Below are 20,000 nucleotides of genomic sequence, written 5' to 3'. Positions count from 1 at the left end.
ATTATCATTCTTATTATCATTTTTATTACTATTATTGTTGTTATTATTCTTGTCATTATAATTATTATAATCCTCATTATCATAATTATAATTATTATCATTATTATAATTATAATTATTATCATTATTATCATTATCATTATCATACTAATGATAATAATGACAATGATAATAATAATTATATAATAATAATCTCCTTTAGACAGCAAATCATAAGCGCTCCTCGCCCTAATGGTGTGTTTATCGCCGCCGGATTTAAAGTCATAGGGAGATCCAGCAACTCTTAAGAGTAATGATCTTTTGGAATCAAGAAACGAGCAAAGTTTAACAAGCGCTGAACCTTGGCTGGAGGATATAGAGGTCGTTATGATCCGGGGCCATTTTCCTGAGAGAGAGAGGGGGGGTGGGGAGGGGGGGGGGAGAAAAAGAGAGAGAGGGGGGGGAGAAAGGGAGGGAGAAAGAGAGAGATAGAGAGAGAGAGGGAGGGGAGGGAGAAAGAGATGGAGAGAGAGAGAGGGAGGTAGGAAGAAAGAGAGGGAGAGAGATAGAGAGGGGGGCGAGAAAGAAAGAGATGGAGAGAGAGGGGGGGGAGGGAAGAAAGAGAGAGAGGCAGCGACTTGGAGACAGAGACCAAGACCAAGAAAGAGAGACAGAAAAAGAGAGAAAATAATTCAGAGATAAATAGCCAGATAGACAGATATATAGAGAGGCTTTGAACCAAAGGCAGAGTGAGCGAGTGAGACAGAGAGAGAGAGAAAAAAAATGTTTGACCTATACCCGCATATCACGGCAGATTTCACGCGTGCTGAAACCCTGCAAATCCACGTGGCATCCGAACAACGCAGACATGCAGCAGAAGTGCAACGAGGACTCATGTCTACCAATATTCCTATCTTTTTTTCTTTTTTTCCTTCCTTTTTCCTAGATCTTCAGACAGCTTTTGTGTCAGAAATTACGAAAAGAATTATCTGAGATCAAGGGCTTTTAATCTAATTACAGCCGTTCGTGTTCTACGTAATGTCGTAATTGACTAAATCGCGAATTTCTTTCCAAGGTGAAGCTAATTCCAAAATGAGTCTCCCTTTTTTTTGCAAGATCTTTTATTTTATTTTTTTTTTTGCAAAATCTTCTCATTAGTATTTTTTCCCCTTTTATCTAACATTCACTGGAGGAAAGAGATGAAAACTAGCCTTGCCATTTGCAACGCTATTAAAGATCCATTACACCATGAGAGTTTGCTGCAATGATAAGTGGATGAAGACGAGACTAGGTTAATTGACGCCTTCAGTTGCACCAGGCGTTTCGCAATGGCTAGACCTCAATTGCAATAGCGCTCTGGAGCAACTGGCACTTCATGGGAACCTTGTCTGCGTTGAAAGAACTTATTTCTTTAATCCTCCTTATCGATTTTCCGCGTATATATGTTTATCATTTTTTTTTGTGTGTGTGTGTGTGTTTGTGTTTGTGCCTATAAAAGGGAGAGAGAGAGAGAGACAGACAGCGAAAGAGATAGATATAGATAGACAGATAGAGAGAGAGAGAGAGAGAGAGAGAGAGAGAGAGAGAGAGAGAGAGAGAGAGAGAGAGAGAGAGAGAGAGAGAGAGAGAGAAAGAGAGAGAGAGGCAGATGAAAAGAGAAACAGAGAAGGAGAGATAGATATAGATAGATAGATATAGATAGATAGATAGATCGAGAAAGAGAGAGAGGCACAGTGAGAGAGGACGAGCTTATGTGTTTTTGTTTGTGCCTTTGTACTCACGCATATATAGGGAAAACATAACTATAAAAGGAAAATAAATAAATAAATGAAAAATATAGATAAATCATTACAGCTTACATATCCTCATTATCCTTTCTTGTTCCACCTACAAATATAAACAACATTAAGTACCTATTCTCACGATTATTAATTTTCTTAACCCAGGTACGACCACGCACTCCACGGCGACCAACATGAACTGACGCCATACTTCCAAGACTACGAAAATGAGACGAACATCACAGCCCAACTAGGTTCCACTGCTTATCTTAACTGCCGCGTCAACAGACTCCGTGATAAGACGGTGAGTGTGCTAGGCCTTTCTTTCTTTCTTTCTATTTTTCTTGTTTTTTTTCTTTTTTTTACCGGAGTATTTTCACTTTCGAGTGTCAAGGGGTGAAAATGGGGTGATTTATGGTAATAGGTATGTTGATGATGCTTAAGATTTTATGTGTGTATTGATAGGAGCTTTTCATTGTTGTCATGGTAAGATTAATGAATGTTTAAATGAAAATCTTCTTTTCTTTGGAATTGACAAGATTAGTCAATTTTGGAGAAATTTCTCTTTAAATATACAAAAATAGCTTAATTTGAGAGAAAGAGAGAGACAGGAGGGAGGAGGGAGAGATAAAGGGCTAGGGAAAGAGAGAGAGAGAGAGAGAGAGAGAGAGAGAGAGAGAGAGAGAGAGAGAGAGAGAGAGAGAGAGAGAGAGAGAGAGAGAGAGAGAGAATGAATGAGTGAGAGAGTTTCGTACAGCTTAGCAAAACGAAGATCATTTGGAGAAAATGTATATATATTTTTTCATCGGTAAACTGTATCTTCATGATTATAATTTGCAAGAACACAGTCATAAAGCATATACTCGCTCTTGAAACACGTATCCTTGTTGCAGTTTAACAGAAATATACCATCTGCTTCACATATTTAACTATGATTTCCTCCCCAAATGAACTATGATCATCTGTTGAAAAGAAAATAACTTTCAGAGTAAATTATCCCAACAAAAAACAAATAAATCTGGACCAGTATTTATTCACGGCGACACACGACGGGAAAACACGCTTTTTATATATACTAAAATTGAGTGTTCGAAAACGTTGGATACATGAATTAATTGAAATTACTAGTGACAAAATTACAAAATAACTACTAAAATACTATTGTTATGACCGGTAATGTTTTATGATAGCCACCATCACCATCTACCATCCCCATGGTATAGAATGATCATCAGAAAACAGTAATTACGGAAAAATTTGTTGGTTTAGAACTAGAAATTACTTGTACTGAGTTACGAATGATCATGTCTGATTATTTTTATTTTTCATTTGATGTTAATTGCAGTTATCCGAGTAATCGTATCGATAATAATAAAAATAGTGATAACGATAATGATAATGATAATGATAATGATAACAATAATAATAATGACGATGATGATAATTATGATATTTAATAATAGTAATAATAATAACAATGATAATAACAATAATGATGATCATAATAATAGTAATGATGATAATAATACTAATAATAATGATAATTACAATAATAATAATAATAATAATAATAATAATGATAATAAAAATTATAATGATAGTAGTCATAGTAATAATGATGTTAATGGTAATGACACTACTACTACTAATAGTAGAAGCAACAATAATAATAATAATAATAATAACAATAATGATAATGATAACAACGACAACAGTAATACTAATAGAATGATAATGATGATGATAATAATGATAGTAATAATAATAATAATAAGAAGAAGAATGATAAAATAATAATAATGATGATATTAATATATTAATGATAATAAAGATGATGATGATGGTGACGGTGATGATGATGATGATGATAATATTGATGTTAATAATTATAATGAATATAATAATGGTAATAAAAGTAATAATATCGGCAACAAAATAATTAAAATCATAAGAATAATAAAAGTACTGATGATTATAACCATGAGTAAATCAATACAATAATAGTAAAAGTAATGATAATAAAAAGGATACCATAAAAGATTATAAGAAGATAATAAATGAAGATAATGATGTCAGCAAGAAAACGAAGGACAACAACAGCATTATAAAAAGCCTTTTAAAAAATGCTTGTAAACATCATTATTAATATCACCACTACTTCATGTGAGTTTTTCCAAGTCGTAAGTAACTTGTTTATGTGGTATGTATTTTTGCTCATTATTTATTGCCTTTTATCATAAGTTTGATATGAACGACAGCGTTTTTGCCTATTTTTAGAAGCAGCATTAACTTAACTTACTATTTTCTGACGCTCTGCCGAGATAGGCTAGTGTGTAAAAAAAAGAAAGAAAAAGAAAATATGTTGTTTAAGTATACAGTTCTGTCTGTGTTGCCATGTCTCATCCTTCCTCACGTTCGATCTCTTGTTTATTTCTATCTCTCTCTCCCTCTCTCTCCTTCTCTTTTCTTCTTCCTCTCCTATTCTTGCTTTCGTCCTTGTTCTCGTCCTCCACCTCTGTTCTTCTTCTTCTCTTCTTTATCCTTCTACTTCTCCTCCTCCTCCTTCTTTTTCTTCACCTTCTTCTTCTCCTCCTCCTCTTCCCTCCCCTTCTCCTTCTCTTTTCTTCTCCTCTCGTCTCTTCTCTTCTCCCCTCTCCTGTTCTTGCCTTCGTCCTTGTTCTCGTCCTCCTCCTCTGTTCTTCTTTTCTTCCTTCTCCTTCTTTTTCATCATCATCATCTTCTTCTCCTCCTCCTCTTCCTTCCCCATCTCCTTTTCGTTCTCCTTCTGCTCCTCCCCTTTCCTCCTTCTCGTTGTTGTCGTCCTCGTCCTCCTCCTCTTTTCTTCTTCTCGTTCTTTTTTTTCTTGTCTTCCTCCTTCTCCATCCCCTCCTTCTCCCCCTCTTCTTCTTCCTCCTCCTCTTCCTTCTTCTTCTTCTACTTATTCTTCTTCTCCTCCTTCTCCTCTTCCTCTTCTTCTTATTATTATTATCATTATCATTATTCTTCCTTCTTCTGTTCTTCTTCATTTTCCTCCTCCTCCAATTGTCCTTTGTGTCTCTCCCTCTTCCTTTCATCTTATTCCATATGATTTCTTTTCTAGATTCCCCAACAGAAAAACATGGAGATTCTCTGTTCATTCATGGAAAACCTTTGCTGAGTTGCGAGCAAAGGACTTTTGTGGCGAAACCTGTTCTGTCGCTTGCATGGGTGTGTTGGATTCGCTTCCTACTTGTTTTCTTTCTTTGTTTCACTGTCTTTGTTTGGTTGGTTATTTTCGGTTCTCCCCCGTGTTCGTTCTCTGCATAAACTTTAAGTCATTTTTTTTCCATCATGCATTCTTTTGTTGTCTGCTTTGTTTATTTTTTCTTTTTGTATGGGATCCGTGCGTATACATGATAAATGTGATTTTAGGGTATCCATGTGTCATATAATGTGCTATCAGGGATCCACACGTATTTAATAGAATGTTCTTTTTCGCAATGTTTCAGGTGTCAGGGTATGCATAAGTATGTCATAAAATGTTCTATCAGGGATCTACACGTATTTAATAAAATGTTCTTTCTCGCAATGTTTCAGGTGTCGTGGATGAGGAGAGATGGAGAAAACATCAAGCTGCTCACGTGGGGTCTCCATACCTATAGTAATGATGCCAGGTACGGTTTCATGTCAGCTGATTTATTTTGAAGCATTGTCGCAATCAGAGAAGAAATACTGGAGTAGGAGTTAGGTTTCAAGATTAGGTTGGTTTTCATTTGTGTACTGAAGGCGACCGACTTTTGATCTGGTGTCCGGGAGGTCGAGAATCTCTGAGGCCACGTGTGATTAAGCCCCGGTCATTCCTAGTACGTAAGGAGAAGTGACGACCGATAAAATGCATCTGTAGGTCGAGGCTATGCGCCATTTGACGTGGGTTCAGGGCCTACCTGATCTATATACTTGTTTGTTTTTTTCTTTTTTAGTATTTCTTATTATACAATCATTTTTGTGCTTCGTGTTTTCATTCTTCACACTTTTGTTTTGTTAGTTATGAAAGCCCAAAGACTCGGGTTGTACATATTGATTGGTCATTTGTTAAGGAACATTGTTATTATTATTGAAATATTAAGTAATTATGTATCACGTGTTTATACACTGGGGATAAACATTAATCATGTGATGATGAAGGCCTGTATTCGTTTACTTTGTTTAACTGAAGTGAAGATTTGCAATGTTCTCGAAAGCGCTAAAACCCGCAGTATAATCCATCAACTTTTTACGAGTTATCGAAGAAAATGTCTAAAATGAAAAAAAGCAAGGCATACTTTTCTTTTAACTTTGCACTCTGTACCTTCCTCTTCCCCCCAGATTTTCCCTGAATTTTGAACACCCAAACAACTGGAAGCTACAAATTAAATACACAAATAAGAGGGACCAAGGAAGCTACGAGTGCCAAGTGTCAACACATCCCCCTAAAGTCTTGTATGTTCGACTCAACATTGTGGGTAAGTATGCGTTGCCGCAGCGCTCATTTAACCCTTTCATTTTTCATTTGGAGCCTGGGAACTCTGGCTTTACTTATTCTTCTATTCTTTCCTTTCTTCCTAACTCGGTTTTTAGAATATCTTTCTAGGTCTATGACTGTCTGTCTATCTGCCTTTATCTGTTCTGTTTGTCTGTCTGTTTACCTCTGTCTGTTCTGTTTATTTGTTTCTCTCTCTCTCTCTCTCTCTCTCTCTCTCTCTCTCTCTCTCTCTCTCTCTCTCTCTCTCTCTCTCTCTCTCTCTCTCTCTCTCTCTCTCTCTCTCTTCCTCCATCCGTGCTTCTTAATATCCTTCCATTTTCCCCTCCCTCTTTCACTGTTTTCACCCTAACATTTTTCAGCAGCTGTGCTATACGTCCTTGGTGCGTTATAATAGAAGCTATAAAAAACATTTCCAAGAATAACCTTCGTCATCTTACACTGGAAAGAATGTGTTTTACGTTGAGTATAAATATAAATGAAGATTTTTCACAAAAAGAGTAAAGTAAATAGGTAAGACACTTGAGTGACCCATAAGTAAGTATATAAGTATAGATTTTCTGTTTTCAGTCACATTCTGCCATATGCTGTTATATATCAGCATATAAAGTGTTATATGATTCTCGTAGCCAAATATACCTGTAGTTTGTCTGAAAATTATATTCTTATATGTATATTTGTATATGTATATCTAAATAGGAATATACATGTGTGTATGCTTGTGTGTGTGTGTGTGTGTGTGTGTGTGTGTGTGTGTGTGTGTGTGTGTGTGTGTGTGTGTGTGTGTGTGTGTGTGTGTGTGTGTGTATGCGTGCGCGCGTGTGTGTGTGGGGGGGGGGGTGTACAAACAAACATCCGAGGTCGCGGCACTGAAAAGGCACCGGCCAAGACTAATAAAAGATTCCACCTTCACACACAAAGGTCAGGTACAAAGGAGTCTAATAACCCTGCCTGTCACTCAGCCACCTAATCTCCTGTTGTAGTCGGCGTCCTTTCTCTCACCTTTTCCATTCTTCTTTTCTTGAGGGAGCTTTTCGGTGCTGTTCAAGCTCTCTGGGTCGTGGTTAGCCTTTCCAGGGATTGGAGAAGCGAGGAAGCACTTCGATATATTGGCAATGACATGTAGCCTCAAACACCCGCACCACCACACACACATACATATGTGTGTGTGTGTGTGTGTGTGTGTGTGTGTGTGTGTGTGTGTGTGTGTGTGTGTGTGTGTGTGTGTGTGTGTGTGTGTGTGTGTGTGTGTGCTTATATATACGCACTGCACAGGCCTACAAGGTCATGTATACATACATGGTATATGTAGGCTATACAGACTACGTTCTGGGTAAGCTGACTGAAATCCTGTCTCTATTTCATATATATATGTTTTCATTTTAGAATTGTCATTTCAGCGCAAGGCCACAGAAAATATTTTTGGAATATGATATTTCCTCTAGTCTTTCTCTTGTATTTTTGACGCTTCCAATATAATTTTCATTCTCTCTCTCTCTCTCTCTTTCTCTCTCTCTCTCTCTCTCTCTCTCTCTCTCTCTCTCTCTCTCTCTCTCTCTCTCTCTCTCTCATCCTCTCTCTCTCTCTCTCTATCAGTCCCTCTCTACCTTTCTCTCTCTTTTCCTCATTCCCTCTCCCTCTCTCTTACTCTCCTTCCCACCCCCCCTCTTTCTTTTTTCCTCTTTTCCTAAACCCTTCGTTCTCTCCTCTCTTGACCCCCCCCCCCCCGTCGTTTCATTATTCACGCTGAAATCAAGTAGCTACAAATCATAAATCATCCGTGACGCTGCTTCTTCCAAGGTCTCGGAAACAAGTTGCCTCGGATAAGACGGGGAAGGAAATCAATAGCCTCAAAGTGTTATTAAGCAACTTGTTTGGCTTCTTTGCCTAGGGAATTGGTAGTTATGGGGGTACTAGAAATTATCTTTATTGTTATTGATAGGAATAATTGTATGGGTAATTTCGGTGTGGTGATGATAACGATTATCGTAGTGATGAAATGATGATACGATAATCAAATATTGCTTCAATAATGATGTTAAAAATTGTATAAATGCACGGCACATGGCATTACCCTTATAAATTCAAAAAAACATTGCTACTATACCTGATTCACACAAGAAAAAATAAGAAGAAAATTAAAAACTAATCATCCCTTTATTTAGCACACCTAAAATAAATTTCCCTCTCCCCCCCTCTGGTCCCCCTCCAGCCCCCGTGGTAGAGATCATCGACGAGCGCGGCGCCAGCGTGCTCGAGAAGTTCTACAAGACCGGCAGCACCATCGAACTCAAGTGCACCATCAGCCAGATGCCCCAAGCTCAGACGTTCATCCTGTGGCGCCACGGTGACCACATGCTCAACTACGACACGTCCAGGGGCGGTATCAGGTAGGTGTTTGGGGTGTGAGGGTGGGGTGGGGTGGATGGTAGGTGGGTTGGGTATTGAGGCGGGTTGGAGAGTAGGGTGGTTTGATTATTGGAGTGGCTTGGAAAGTAGGGTGGGTTGGATAGCAGGGTGGGTTTGAAAATAGGCTGTGTTGGATAGTGGGGTGAGGTTTGGATATGGGAGCAGGACGGGGTGTGCAGAGGAAGTAGGTAAGTGGGAGGACGGTCTTGGGGAAGGAGGAAGAGAAGGGAGAAGAAAGGGCTTTGTTACGATAAGGAAAAGGGGTAGAAGTTCAAGAATGAAAAAAATGGGAGAGAGAGGAAGATGGATAGGGAAGGGAGGGGGGGAGTGGCTTGTCAGTCATTGGGAATAGGACGGTGCGTAGGGGAGAGGGGGAGCATGGGCGGTGATGAAAGGGTTTACTTGTTGAATTTGGTAATGGGGGGGGGGGGGGGGGCTCCAGGAGACTGGTTGTGCCATAGGAGCTATTTTCAAATGTCCTGTAAGTGGGGTTTGGCGTTAGCGCCTTGCTGAGTATATTTTTATCGTGGACAGATTTACATTCTATATTTAACAACTGGTAGAGGGATTGTGTGGTATTTCCTCGTTTGTCATATGGTAAAGATGGAGTTCATGAGTTTTACGGAGGCGAATAAACATACATATATATATTTTTTTATTCTGAAAAAAAGATATATGATATTCCATATGTAGGATTAAGCAGAAGATTGTCATATATAGGTAGAATATCTGAGCAAGCACTATTCCAATATGCAAAGGAGAATATACACGAAAATAAGGAGAGCGAGAAAACTGTAAAATTCTGTGAATATTTAACTTATCCCCATTTTGCTGTTTTGTTTTTGACAAAATGCCTTTATATCTATCACTGTCTCTTTCTACTACCATTCCTTTTGGTTCATCTTTAACTATTTCAACATTTACGTTATACAGATGATATATGGTAGATGTAAATTCAGGTATGGGAATAATGACTTCATTTACTGCTACAGGTAATTCTCCAAAACATAAAAGTCACGTTAGGAATGCAGTATCTGAATTATATTGTAACAATTCAAGAAAAAAAAACATGCATTTTATAGCTTGATAGTGGATTTTTATTTCAAAACTATTGCTCTGAGTTTATAGTTATGATTTTTATGATTATTATTATTTTTTTTATCTTGATAATAATGGTAAGAACATCACAGCAACGATTATAACATCAAAGATAATGATGATGGTGATGATGATGATGATGGTGGTTATAATGATGGTGATGGTGGTGATGATGATGGCAAAAATGATGATGGTGATGGAGATGATAATGATGATGGTGATGATGATGTAGGTGATAATGATAATAGAATATATAGTGAAATGATATTAATATAATAATAATAATAATAATAATAATAATAATAATAATGATAATAATAACAGTAGAATGATAATCATAATAACGATAGAAATAATGACATTAAGTTATCATTATCATTATCATTATCATCATTATTATTAATTTTGTTGCTATCATTATTAATATCACTATTAGCATAATAATCATTTTTTTTATTATCGCCATTACCAGTGCTATGATGGAATATAATTATATCCTTGTTAGGAATCCTTCATTATTCTATTCTTGTACCCTTCGGTATTCCTTGTAAAAATTCCTAATCTTTCTTACGTATTGTGTTGAACAAAAGGTCATGAAACCTTCCTTTCCATTTAAGTAAAAAAAAAAAAATAAAAATGTGTAATTGCTAAAAAAAAAAAAAAAAAAAAATCAGTCATTCAAAGTATATCACAAGCATATAGAAATGTCATACATAGTATGCATCTTGTAATAGAAGAAACAGATTTATTAAACGTCTTTATCAAAGAAGATTTTGTCTTTCTTTTTTTTTTTTTTTTTTTTTTTTTTAATTTTTTTTTTGCCTGAGAATAGAATCAATTATGGTTTCTTTATATATGAACAGAGAAAAGAGAAATTCAAGTTAATACAAAAAGGTGGTCTTTTACTATAATGTTTACCTACGCTGCTTTCGATAATGGCTCTCAAAGACGGTGTAAACAAAGGCTAATAGTACACATTTGTTCGACGTAAAGTAAACAGTGCCAGTCATTTACAAGGTTATCATATGTGGTTTGGCCAAGGGAAGGTTGAAGGATTAAATGTTCATTGGGATGGTGCTGAACCTTTTTTTCAGTGTATTTCATCTTTTTATATTTTATTATCTTATCATGTCTGCTTATCCGTCTTCATATCGTATCACCTCTCTCTAGTATTCTATAATGTGTTGTACTTTCTTCACAATCGGAATTGTTTTGCAATTTCCATTTGTTTCGATGGCGTATCTAATTAGAATACGAACCTCTACGCATTTCCTCGTACCTTCCGTTCATCATCATTTTCCCCACTTATCTGTCCCTTCCTCAGAAACGCACGTTTTGACAACATACTGTTTCCCCACACACTGCCTAATCTTACAGCTAGTCAGTCCCATATTTATAGTTACCTAAATTCCCGTTAATTCACCCACACCAACTCAATATACACAAACCTAAGTCACACACACAACTGTGAACTACCCATACTTAAATAAAGTCACCCACACTTACATGAACTTACCAGGACCATACCACCCAAGATGCACCAAGTTACCCGCACTAGCAACACCCACACAAAGTTAGCAGCATAACCCTAGTCTACTCTTACTAACTCACTAACTCACCCTCTCTCCCCAACCAGCGTGAAAACCGACATGAGCAGTTCAGTCATAGTGTCCACCCTGTTCATCGCAAACGCTACTCCGCGAGACTCCGGGAACTACACCTGTTCGTTGGGAGATGTTGCCACGGGCAGCGTTCTCGTGCACGTGCTGAACGGTGAGTTAGTAGGACTGTGGAGTGGTGAACGGCGAGTAAACATGAGAACTGCGAAGTTATGAGTGTTGAGTACTGAACGATGAGTTATTAAGGGGAATGTGGAATGGTGAACGACGTATCATGAGAATTGTCGATTAGGGAACGGTGAGGCGATAGGACAACTATGAAGCAGTGAACGGGGAGAAATGTATTACGGTGAGTTGTTCGAGAGCTATTGAGCTGTGAACAATGTAAGAAGTATGGATAGGTGAACGCAGAGTTAATACCTGTAATTAGCTATTCGAACTATATATTGATGGCCTACCTACCTATCTCCCTTTGAGATCATCTAACATCGTTTTGCAGAATATCATCTACTTCATTCATTCTCGCTCCCAGTCTCCCTTTTTTCACCACCAAGCACATCACGAGTGCTGTTATGAACCCCAAAACCATTCATACAGACATTACTCCCCTTACTACAACTTGCTTAACATAATCCCATCCTTGGACATCATCACGACAATCACACTTCCAACCACCGCGGGTCAAACCTCTGTAATTACTGTACTGTATCGGCCTAATCCAGTTTGGGAATGTCTGCCTTAGACTTACACACACACACACACACTATATTATATATATATATATATATATATATATATATATATATATATATATGTGTGTGTGTGTGTGTGTGTGTGTGTGTGTGTGTGTGTGTGTGTGTGTGTGTATGTATATATATATATATATATATATATATATATATATATATATATATATATATATATATATATATATATATATATATAATTCATTTACCCATTAATTACTTAATTCATTTTGTCATCAATGTCCATACTTTACATGCGCGCGGCTGTGTGTATGTGAGATTTCAAGACTGGAAGACATGCAACAATTAGTTTTATATTTTGTATAATCACTTCTCAAATGACAGTGCACGTTGACATTAAAACGCAGGAGTCGCAAAGGATTGGGCGATCCTGCTCTACCGTGCGCTGCCACTGCAGTATATCATTTGCATGCTATATACTGAAGTCGAATGGAATACATTCATCCAGTTCAAAATGATCAACTAGATTTTTTAATATAAAAAATTAGGCTTGTAGAAAAAATATCAAAGTATCTATTTTAGAACTTTCCCTTTATGTTCTATAAAATGTATGACATACTTATTATTATTATATATATCTTATATATACTATTAATTATTCTAATTATACTTTATGCTTAACTTAGCATATTCCGCTAACTTTAGGCGGAAGTTCATTAGACCTGAATTTTTAACTAGAATAATATGACTTGAATTTTCTTCGACGTTATATTCTTGGGAAGTTTTTTTTTTATAATATTTCAAGTTAAATATCTCGTCCTATTTATTTAACTGCGTGTATATGTGTGAAAGTGTATATCCGTTCTTTAGCATATACGATACACCTTGAAATATGCATATAACCTATTTTTTATTGTTTTACAAGCACGAATAATAGGAAGGAGGAAATGTCGAAAGAAATGATACATCCATCACTATTGATCATAGGATTAATCTATTTGAACTTGAAGTTAATGTAGTTCAAACATAAATCCTATACCTGCCCTGCAACAAGGTAATCGGAATAAAGCTATTATTAATGAGGACCTTTCTCCGCGCCCCAGCAGGTGAGCACCCAGAGGCCATGCAGCAGGGCTCGGGGACGAAGGACCTGTTCTCCCTCTTCCACGTGGTCCTGCTCGCCATCGCCACCACCATATTCAACACACTCTACCCTACCCACGGCAGATGATCTCTCGGAGGGGCAAGGCACTCCAGGAATGCCCCAGCTGGCGTGTGAGGTCAGCTGAGGTCGGATCGTAACTGGCGTGGGAGCAAGAAATTAAATAGGTAGTCACGTGATATGATACAAGGGATTACATTGCTTGCTTTACCACCAAGAGCGCCCACCCTTGAAGATCTGGTTCGAAGTGGAGTATTTAATTGTGTAAGGTAACCGAACTCCATAATTTTAAGAGTAACAAAGGCGGTCTATTTCGAGGTCAAACTTCAATGTCCTTTCATGGAGAGATTCAGGAATGTTTCTTTCCCGACTCCCTACACCCTCCCTTCCTCTTCCCCCTGTCCGAGCCTCCCTGTGCTAGAAATATCATAACCTTGAATCCATCTTATCCAGTATCCAAACAGAGATTAAAAACCAAGAACATAGTGTACGGGATCTGACTTAAATTATTATTTTTAAATCCTAGAAAGTGAAACTAAAGCGTTCTTCCAGACCTTACTGCACGCAAGGAGGTAGATGACCTTGGTTGATCTCGCGTGCACAGGTCAGACCAAGCTGCGAGTGGGTTACCTCGTGTAAACAAAGTAAACAAGTCAGGCGGAGACCGAGTTGTAGGAAATGAAATACGTCTGGCATAACAGGCGCATAAAAACAACAAAACTGAAATTATATTCATGCGTTGTTGAACATCGTGAAATGGAAGCAGACGGGGGAAAGTTTAAGAGTATTATATATTATCCATTGTGAATTATGGTGCCAGACGGGTCAAACGTTCAGTATGTATTATAATCATTCTGGTGTACAGCTCAAATTAATAGTAAGTTGCCATGAATGATGACTTGCTAGTTAAGTTTAAGCTTAGCTAGCAGACCCTAGTCAAGGTTATAGATTTAGGAAATAAACTGCTAACAGTTATCAGACTAGAGAGAATCAGAAAAGGTAAAATAATGAATGATAAACTATTCACATGTGCTGTATGTATCGACATCAGAATTCGAACGATTACTAAAAGCTATATTACTAAGATATTGGAAGGAAGTGGTTTAATAGCGATTACATAACACCAGTGTGCGACCACGTGAAACAGCGGCCAAGATAGGCACTGTGTTTGGCCACAGTGTGGTTGGGAAACGGGACCAAATACAAGAAAAACATCCTCGAATCTTGCTTCGTCTAATCCGTAATACGAAAGAGATGGTACTCTTAATCATGAGACAAGATGTATTGATTGACAAGACTGGTGATTTAATAACGTGTACAATAGTGGTTTGCATATGCTTGTGATTAATGGAAAGCTTCTGAAGAAAAATAATGAACTCCAAAACCCCCTCAGCTGTTAAGGTGAAATGAGAGTAATTATCCGTCAGAGGTAAACATGATTGGTGAAGTTACAAGAAAGGGCGAAGACTAGATAGCCAGTGGAGAGGTTGATGGCGATGGAAAGCAAGGAAAAAGTGTGCCGAAAGGAAACGTGAACCCTGAATTATCTTCAGGGCAGATGGAAGTGTGGAGCCAAATAATAAAGAGACATTAATGATAGATAATAGGAAACCCAAATGGTTTGGTAATGGACCAGTGTAAGTAGTTATAAGTGAAACGACTGATGATAGGCGACGTGTCGATTTTTGAGCAGTATCAGTCTCGACATGGGCTCTTTGGAATGTTTTGAAAAAAAGTTGAAGACTGTTGAGAGAATAATTGACAGCAAAGGTGAGGGAAAAAAATAGGAAATAAAAACGACGATTCTATATCACAAAGATAACGAACTTCACACCGTCTTTGTGAGTGCATAAAATGTCAAAAATAAATCAAACACTGTGTGAAATACAGCTCAAGATTCACACAGCAACGAGGCGGGGCACCGAACCATGAGCAGGACATCGTTATCAGCCCATTAAGTTATAACAGATGTCAGTTGCCGCACAGGCTCCTAATACGCCTGCGTCAGCGCCCATTTTTCACTGTTGAACTCTGATCTGAGAGAATGACCATGGACAGCGAGTAGGTCCGCTCATTTCTTGTGTTGAAACATTTTCATGAATATATATGATATATATTTTATTCATACTTATATACTTGACATGTAAGACAGCTGCACTTAGAGTTTACTGTACTTGTGTGCTATACAGTATATCAGGTGTGTTATCCATTATACCATGTGTGTTTTCAAGTGTATCAAATGTGTTACACAGTATACCATGTGTGTTATACGGTATATCAGGTGTATTACATAATGTATTAACACGACTTTAGGAAAATACTAAATTTGGCGTGTTACAGCAAGCGTGTTCAACTATATATCGTACCTGCTATACGGTATAACAGTCATGTTATATGGTCAAAAATCATTAAACCATTATCTAGCACATCAGGTCTTTACCGTGTAGTAGTCGTTATACAGCATATGGAAAGTTATATAGCAATCACGGTAACTGATACATTGTGTGAATGGTTGAATAATCTAAAATGCTAGATACACTGAACATATCAGATTACAATTAACAAAAATATTAAATTTGATGTTTAAAGGGATATAACAACCATTTGAGTGTATAGCTGCTACGACATGATATATCTGATGCATTTTTTTTATATTTATTTCAGTCTTTTTATAAGCCGTTCGTAATAACAACCTGTACAGATTATTTTGCTGTTATGTCGTTACTTGTACCTCTGTAATGAAAACAAACATAAACCATTCTGGGTGAAATGTGAGACGTATGGCGTATGACTTTTTTTCTTTATTTATTTTTTTATTTTTTTTGTAAACGATGTCCTGATAACCATAATATTGCTGGCGTGTTCCTCTATTTTATATAAAGATATAACCTTTAGTGCTAAGCTGCTGTCTAAAACACAGCCGAGGTGTTGAGGAAACCTGCTACAAGCCAGACACTAACAGCTTGAGCGCGATGTTGTGAAGGTTAATACCACCACCATTGATCGACGCATAAAGGAATCGAGGTTTGTTTGCGCTGTTTTCAAAGTTTGGCGCTGTGTTCTCGGTTTCTGTGGAGGGAGAGAGGTGAGGGATGTCAAGTTGAAGTCAGTGAGGATGTTGATGGAGTGGTTTTGTTGACGTTCACACGCCATCTGCTGGTCATGGGATGGAAACGATTTTGGTTCTGTTTTGGTTTGATTCGGTTTCGGGTTCTAATTCCAGAAATCATAAACGCACACGCGCGCGCTCACACACACAGATACACGCACACGTACGCGCGCGCGCACACACACACACACACACACACACACAGACACACACACACACACACACACACACACACACACATACACATACACACACACTTATGTGTGTGATTATGTGCGTATACGTATATTTTACCTCCCGAGTAATTATGTAATGTACAAGATATTATGTTATACTATCCATGTTAAATGCGCTTGTCGTGTATGTTATGTATGATTTGTTTGAATGTATTTCTGGAAAAAAGCTCTGCCAAAGTGATATATTGCAAATACCTGCAATATTGGTTTCTGGTTGCAGAATAGCATATGGGAATATATAACAGAAAAAAACGTATAACACTGGATACGGCCGCTCTTGCTAAGGGCAGCATATGATGCATAGACTAAGGGTGTATTAATAAAAAGAGAAAGTATGTACACATTATATTTATCTATTTTACTTGTCCCTTCCCACGACTGTCAGAGATCCGCCGACAGTAACAAGGACACTTGTTATGGAGGTACTGTAGTCAAGATGTTAGGGCACTAGAGAGTAAGTTCACCGTCCGAATTAAGAGGATAATGAAGAGAACTATACGTAAGGAAATCTAGCAGGCATCCACAGAGGCAGAGACAGGGTACATATACATGTACAATACAATTACGTTACAGGTAAATTGTACCTCTTGAAGTTCTGGTGCAAATATCACGCGTAAAGTAGTTGCCAGATACACGTGCGTTATGGAGTAATACGTTCGCTGGGTTTGCTATATGGTTTGTAGCACCAGATAAAACGATGTGGTCTTGGCACGGCTAAATGCGTCAGGTGGATGGAGTTGATAGGCACAGAGTTCTGCTAAAACCGGATCTGCTGGGTGGCCTTAGATCCAGGTTGCGTTACTCTAATGGAGGTTAACGGGGCTGGGTGGGAGGGCGGGGAATGGGGAATGGATGTCTTTGTTTTGTTACTTTTTTCCTTTATTTTCAGTCGCTCTTTTTTATCTTTGATTTTTCCCTCTCTCTCTCTCTTAGTTAAACCATGTTTGTTGGGACTCTTTTCTTCTATTTGAAAACAGGAAGGCGAAGAGCTACACGTGTTGACCTGTTTCCTTTAAATATTTTAATGCATTTCAAACGACACAATCCTTTGAATTCTTTCTCCTTTCTGGTCTTCAATAAATACTTAAGTAAATAACAGTTACAGTAAAGTCGAAAATGTTGGTAAAGATATAAGAGGAAATAGGAGTTGAGGTCTTTATAAATAGGCCTGATAATCACTCTTTGTTGACTATTGTGATGCTTTATTTTTGTGTAAACGCCCAAAGAATTGATGGAAGTGTATATGAATTTTCTCTTTCTATAACATGTGTATCTGAAATGTTTATGGCGGAGGAGAATGATATTACGGCATAAATAGTGTTCAGTAAATGGAAAATGAAATGGTGAGAAAAAGACCATGTAACGAAATCTGAGAAATGACAAAAAAGTAACGCTTTCTCGTTTTCGTTCTGTGTCGATAAACGCTAAGGATCATTTTAGCGTCTCTATGTGTAAGAGTTACGCCCTAATATACATATATACCATAAATACCTTTCAACCTTCAACTTCATTAGAGAGAGAACGAAAAAAAAAGTAAATAGAAACAACCAGAATTCTGTAGATCTGTATCACGTGTAGTTGTTTATAAAATAGTGGTTGTTTTTACGTCAATTGATAAGCCAATGATTGTAAATAAAGATTGGAAAAGATTGTGAAGAGACGATGTAGTAGGTAGAATGCTGATGTGATTTTATATATGTAAATATGTCTTAGGGTTTGTATGCAACCAATAAAATGTGAAGGATCCGTATTGATGCGTTTTAATCATGCCCCGAATCATTATGATAAAGATTATATGATGTGTATTACCCTGTTGAAATCATTGTAAGGGTGATTGATGATGGACATTGAGTTTGTAATCAGTATGTCACAATCATAATCGACAAGACGAATAGAACAATGATATACAGTGAACGTCGCTATAACGCAGTTCACCTTTCGCGTTCTCGCTGCTTCACGGATTTGCATTGTGCATTGTGTTCTGCATTCTGATTGGCTAAGCAGTCTCCCCGCTTCTCTACCTGTGTGTTAATAACGTTACGGTTTGATATGTACATGTACGTAAAACAGCTTGCCACAGTTTGCAAATTTTCTCTAAAACTCATAATGTCGACAAAACGTTCTGCACCGACAAAGGCACTTGCGGTCGGGCCTATAATGCAGAGGAAGATGGTTGATGATTAAAATTATTATTTTACAGTACTGTAGTTTGTAAAAAAAAAAAAAAAAAAAAAAAGAAAAAAAAAAACGTTTATACAGTACCATTATTTGTTAAACAAATGCTTGGGCCTGTAAGAAGGTTTTGTTCTTTGGTTTCAATGTATTGTAGAGTATTTCATTGTATAATAATTGTAAAAAAAACAAAGGATACTACGTACGTAACCCCCGCGAAAAACGAGGGTTCACTGTATTTGTCAGGACTTAACCTTTTACCACTATCACGAGTGGTAAAAGTAGTATAACTTGCAGTCATAGAATTATCAAGGGGGATATTTTCACATAGTGATAACACATAGAAGTATTAAAAATGATGTACTTGTCTGTGCTCGTGCGCGCGTGTGCATGGGCACATACATGCATACTGGCAAACGTGTGTGTGTGTGTGTGTAAAGATATATAGTGTTTATATATACATAAATATATATGTGTGTGTTTGTGTGCGTGTGTGTGCGAGAGTCTGTGTGCGTGTGTATGTGTTAATGCATGTATATAAGCATATAACTATATATATATATATATATATATATATATATATATATATATATATATATATATAGATAGATAGATAGATAGATAGATAGATAGATAGATATTATATATATATATATATATATATATATATATATATATATATATATATGCCATATATGTGTAGATACAATATATGTATATATGTGTGTGTGTTTGTGTATGTGTGCATGTAAACATATAAATGCGTCCTTCTGTACATACATGCATATATATATATATATATATATATATATATATATATATATATATATATATATATATATATATATATATATATAGACACACACACACACACACACACACACACACACACACACACACACACACACACACACACACACACATACATATATGTCTATATCAAAGAGCTAGTAGGGTATATTTTTCCAAGCTAGATTAGCTTATTTCTATATTTTCTTGTGATGTTCGTCTTCCATTACGTTATTTTCAAATCCAATTACATTTTTTTCAGATATTGGATTTGGATGATTGAAGCTCCTACCCCAATATGATTTTTTGATTACTCATTCTCGGTGTTATTCCTCTTCCTCTATTTTTCTATATATCATTGTAAATATTATGATTATTATTTATTATCATTATTACTTTTTGCATATTTTTTGGGGGGCATATGATAAATACTTAGAATAT

The 20,000-nt window shown here is 37.0% G+C and overlaps 1 protein-coding gene across 3 annotated transcripts in view; it reads left to right on the top strand.

Annotated features, from left to right (window-relative positions):
• Window positions 1-15,050, top strand: part of LOC113802208 (opioid-binding protein/cell adhesion molecule) — a 121,771-nt gene extending 106,721 nt beyond the window's left edge. For 2 of the 3 annotated variants that reach the window (XM_070141265.1, XM_070141273.1), the window contains exons 4-9: window positions 1,926-2,064; window positions 5,337-5,413; window positions 6,105-6,241; window positions 8,471-8,648; window positions 11,402-11,538; window positions 13,195-15,050. In XM_070141265.1, the coding sequence (XP_069997366.1) occupies window positions 1,926-2,064; window positions 5,337-5,413; window positions 6,105-6,241; window positions 8,471-8,648; window positions 11,402-11,538; window positions 13,195-13,322 (796 nt within the window). In that variant the 3' untranslated portion in view covers window positions 13,323-15,050. The remainder of the gene's footprint in view (window positions 1-1,925; window positions 2,065-5,336; window positions 5,414-6,104; window positions 6,242-8,470; window positions 8,649-11,401; window positions 11,539-13,194) is intronic. The other variant, XM_070141280.1, reaches the window with a different exon arrangement.
• The last annotated feature ends 4,950 nt before the right edge of the window (window positions 15,051-20,000 follow it).

This window comes from Penaeus vannamei, chromosome 3, assembly GCF_042767895.1.
Source record: "Penaeus vannamei isolate JL-2024 chromosome 3, ASM4276789v1, whole genome shotgun sequence".
Lineage (NCBI taxonomy): Eukaryota > Metazoa > Arthropoda > Malacostraca > Decapoda > Penaeidae > Penaeus > Penaeus vannamei.
This window is presented reverse-complemented; position numbering and strand designations above follow the sequence as displayed.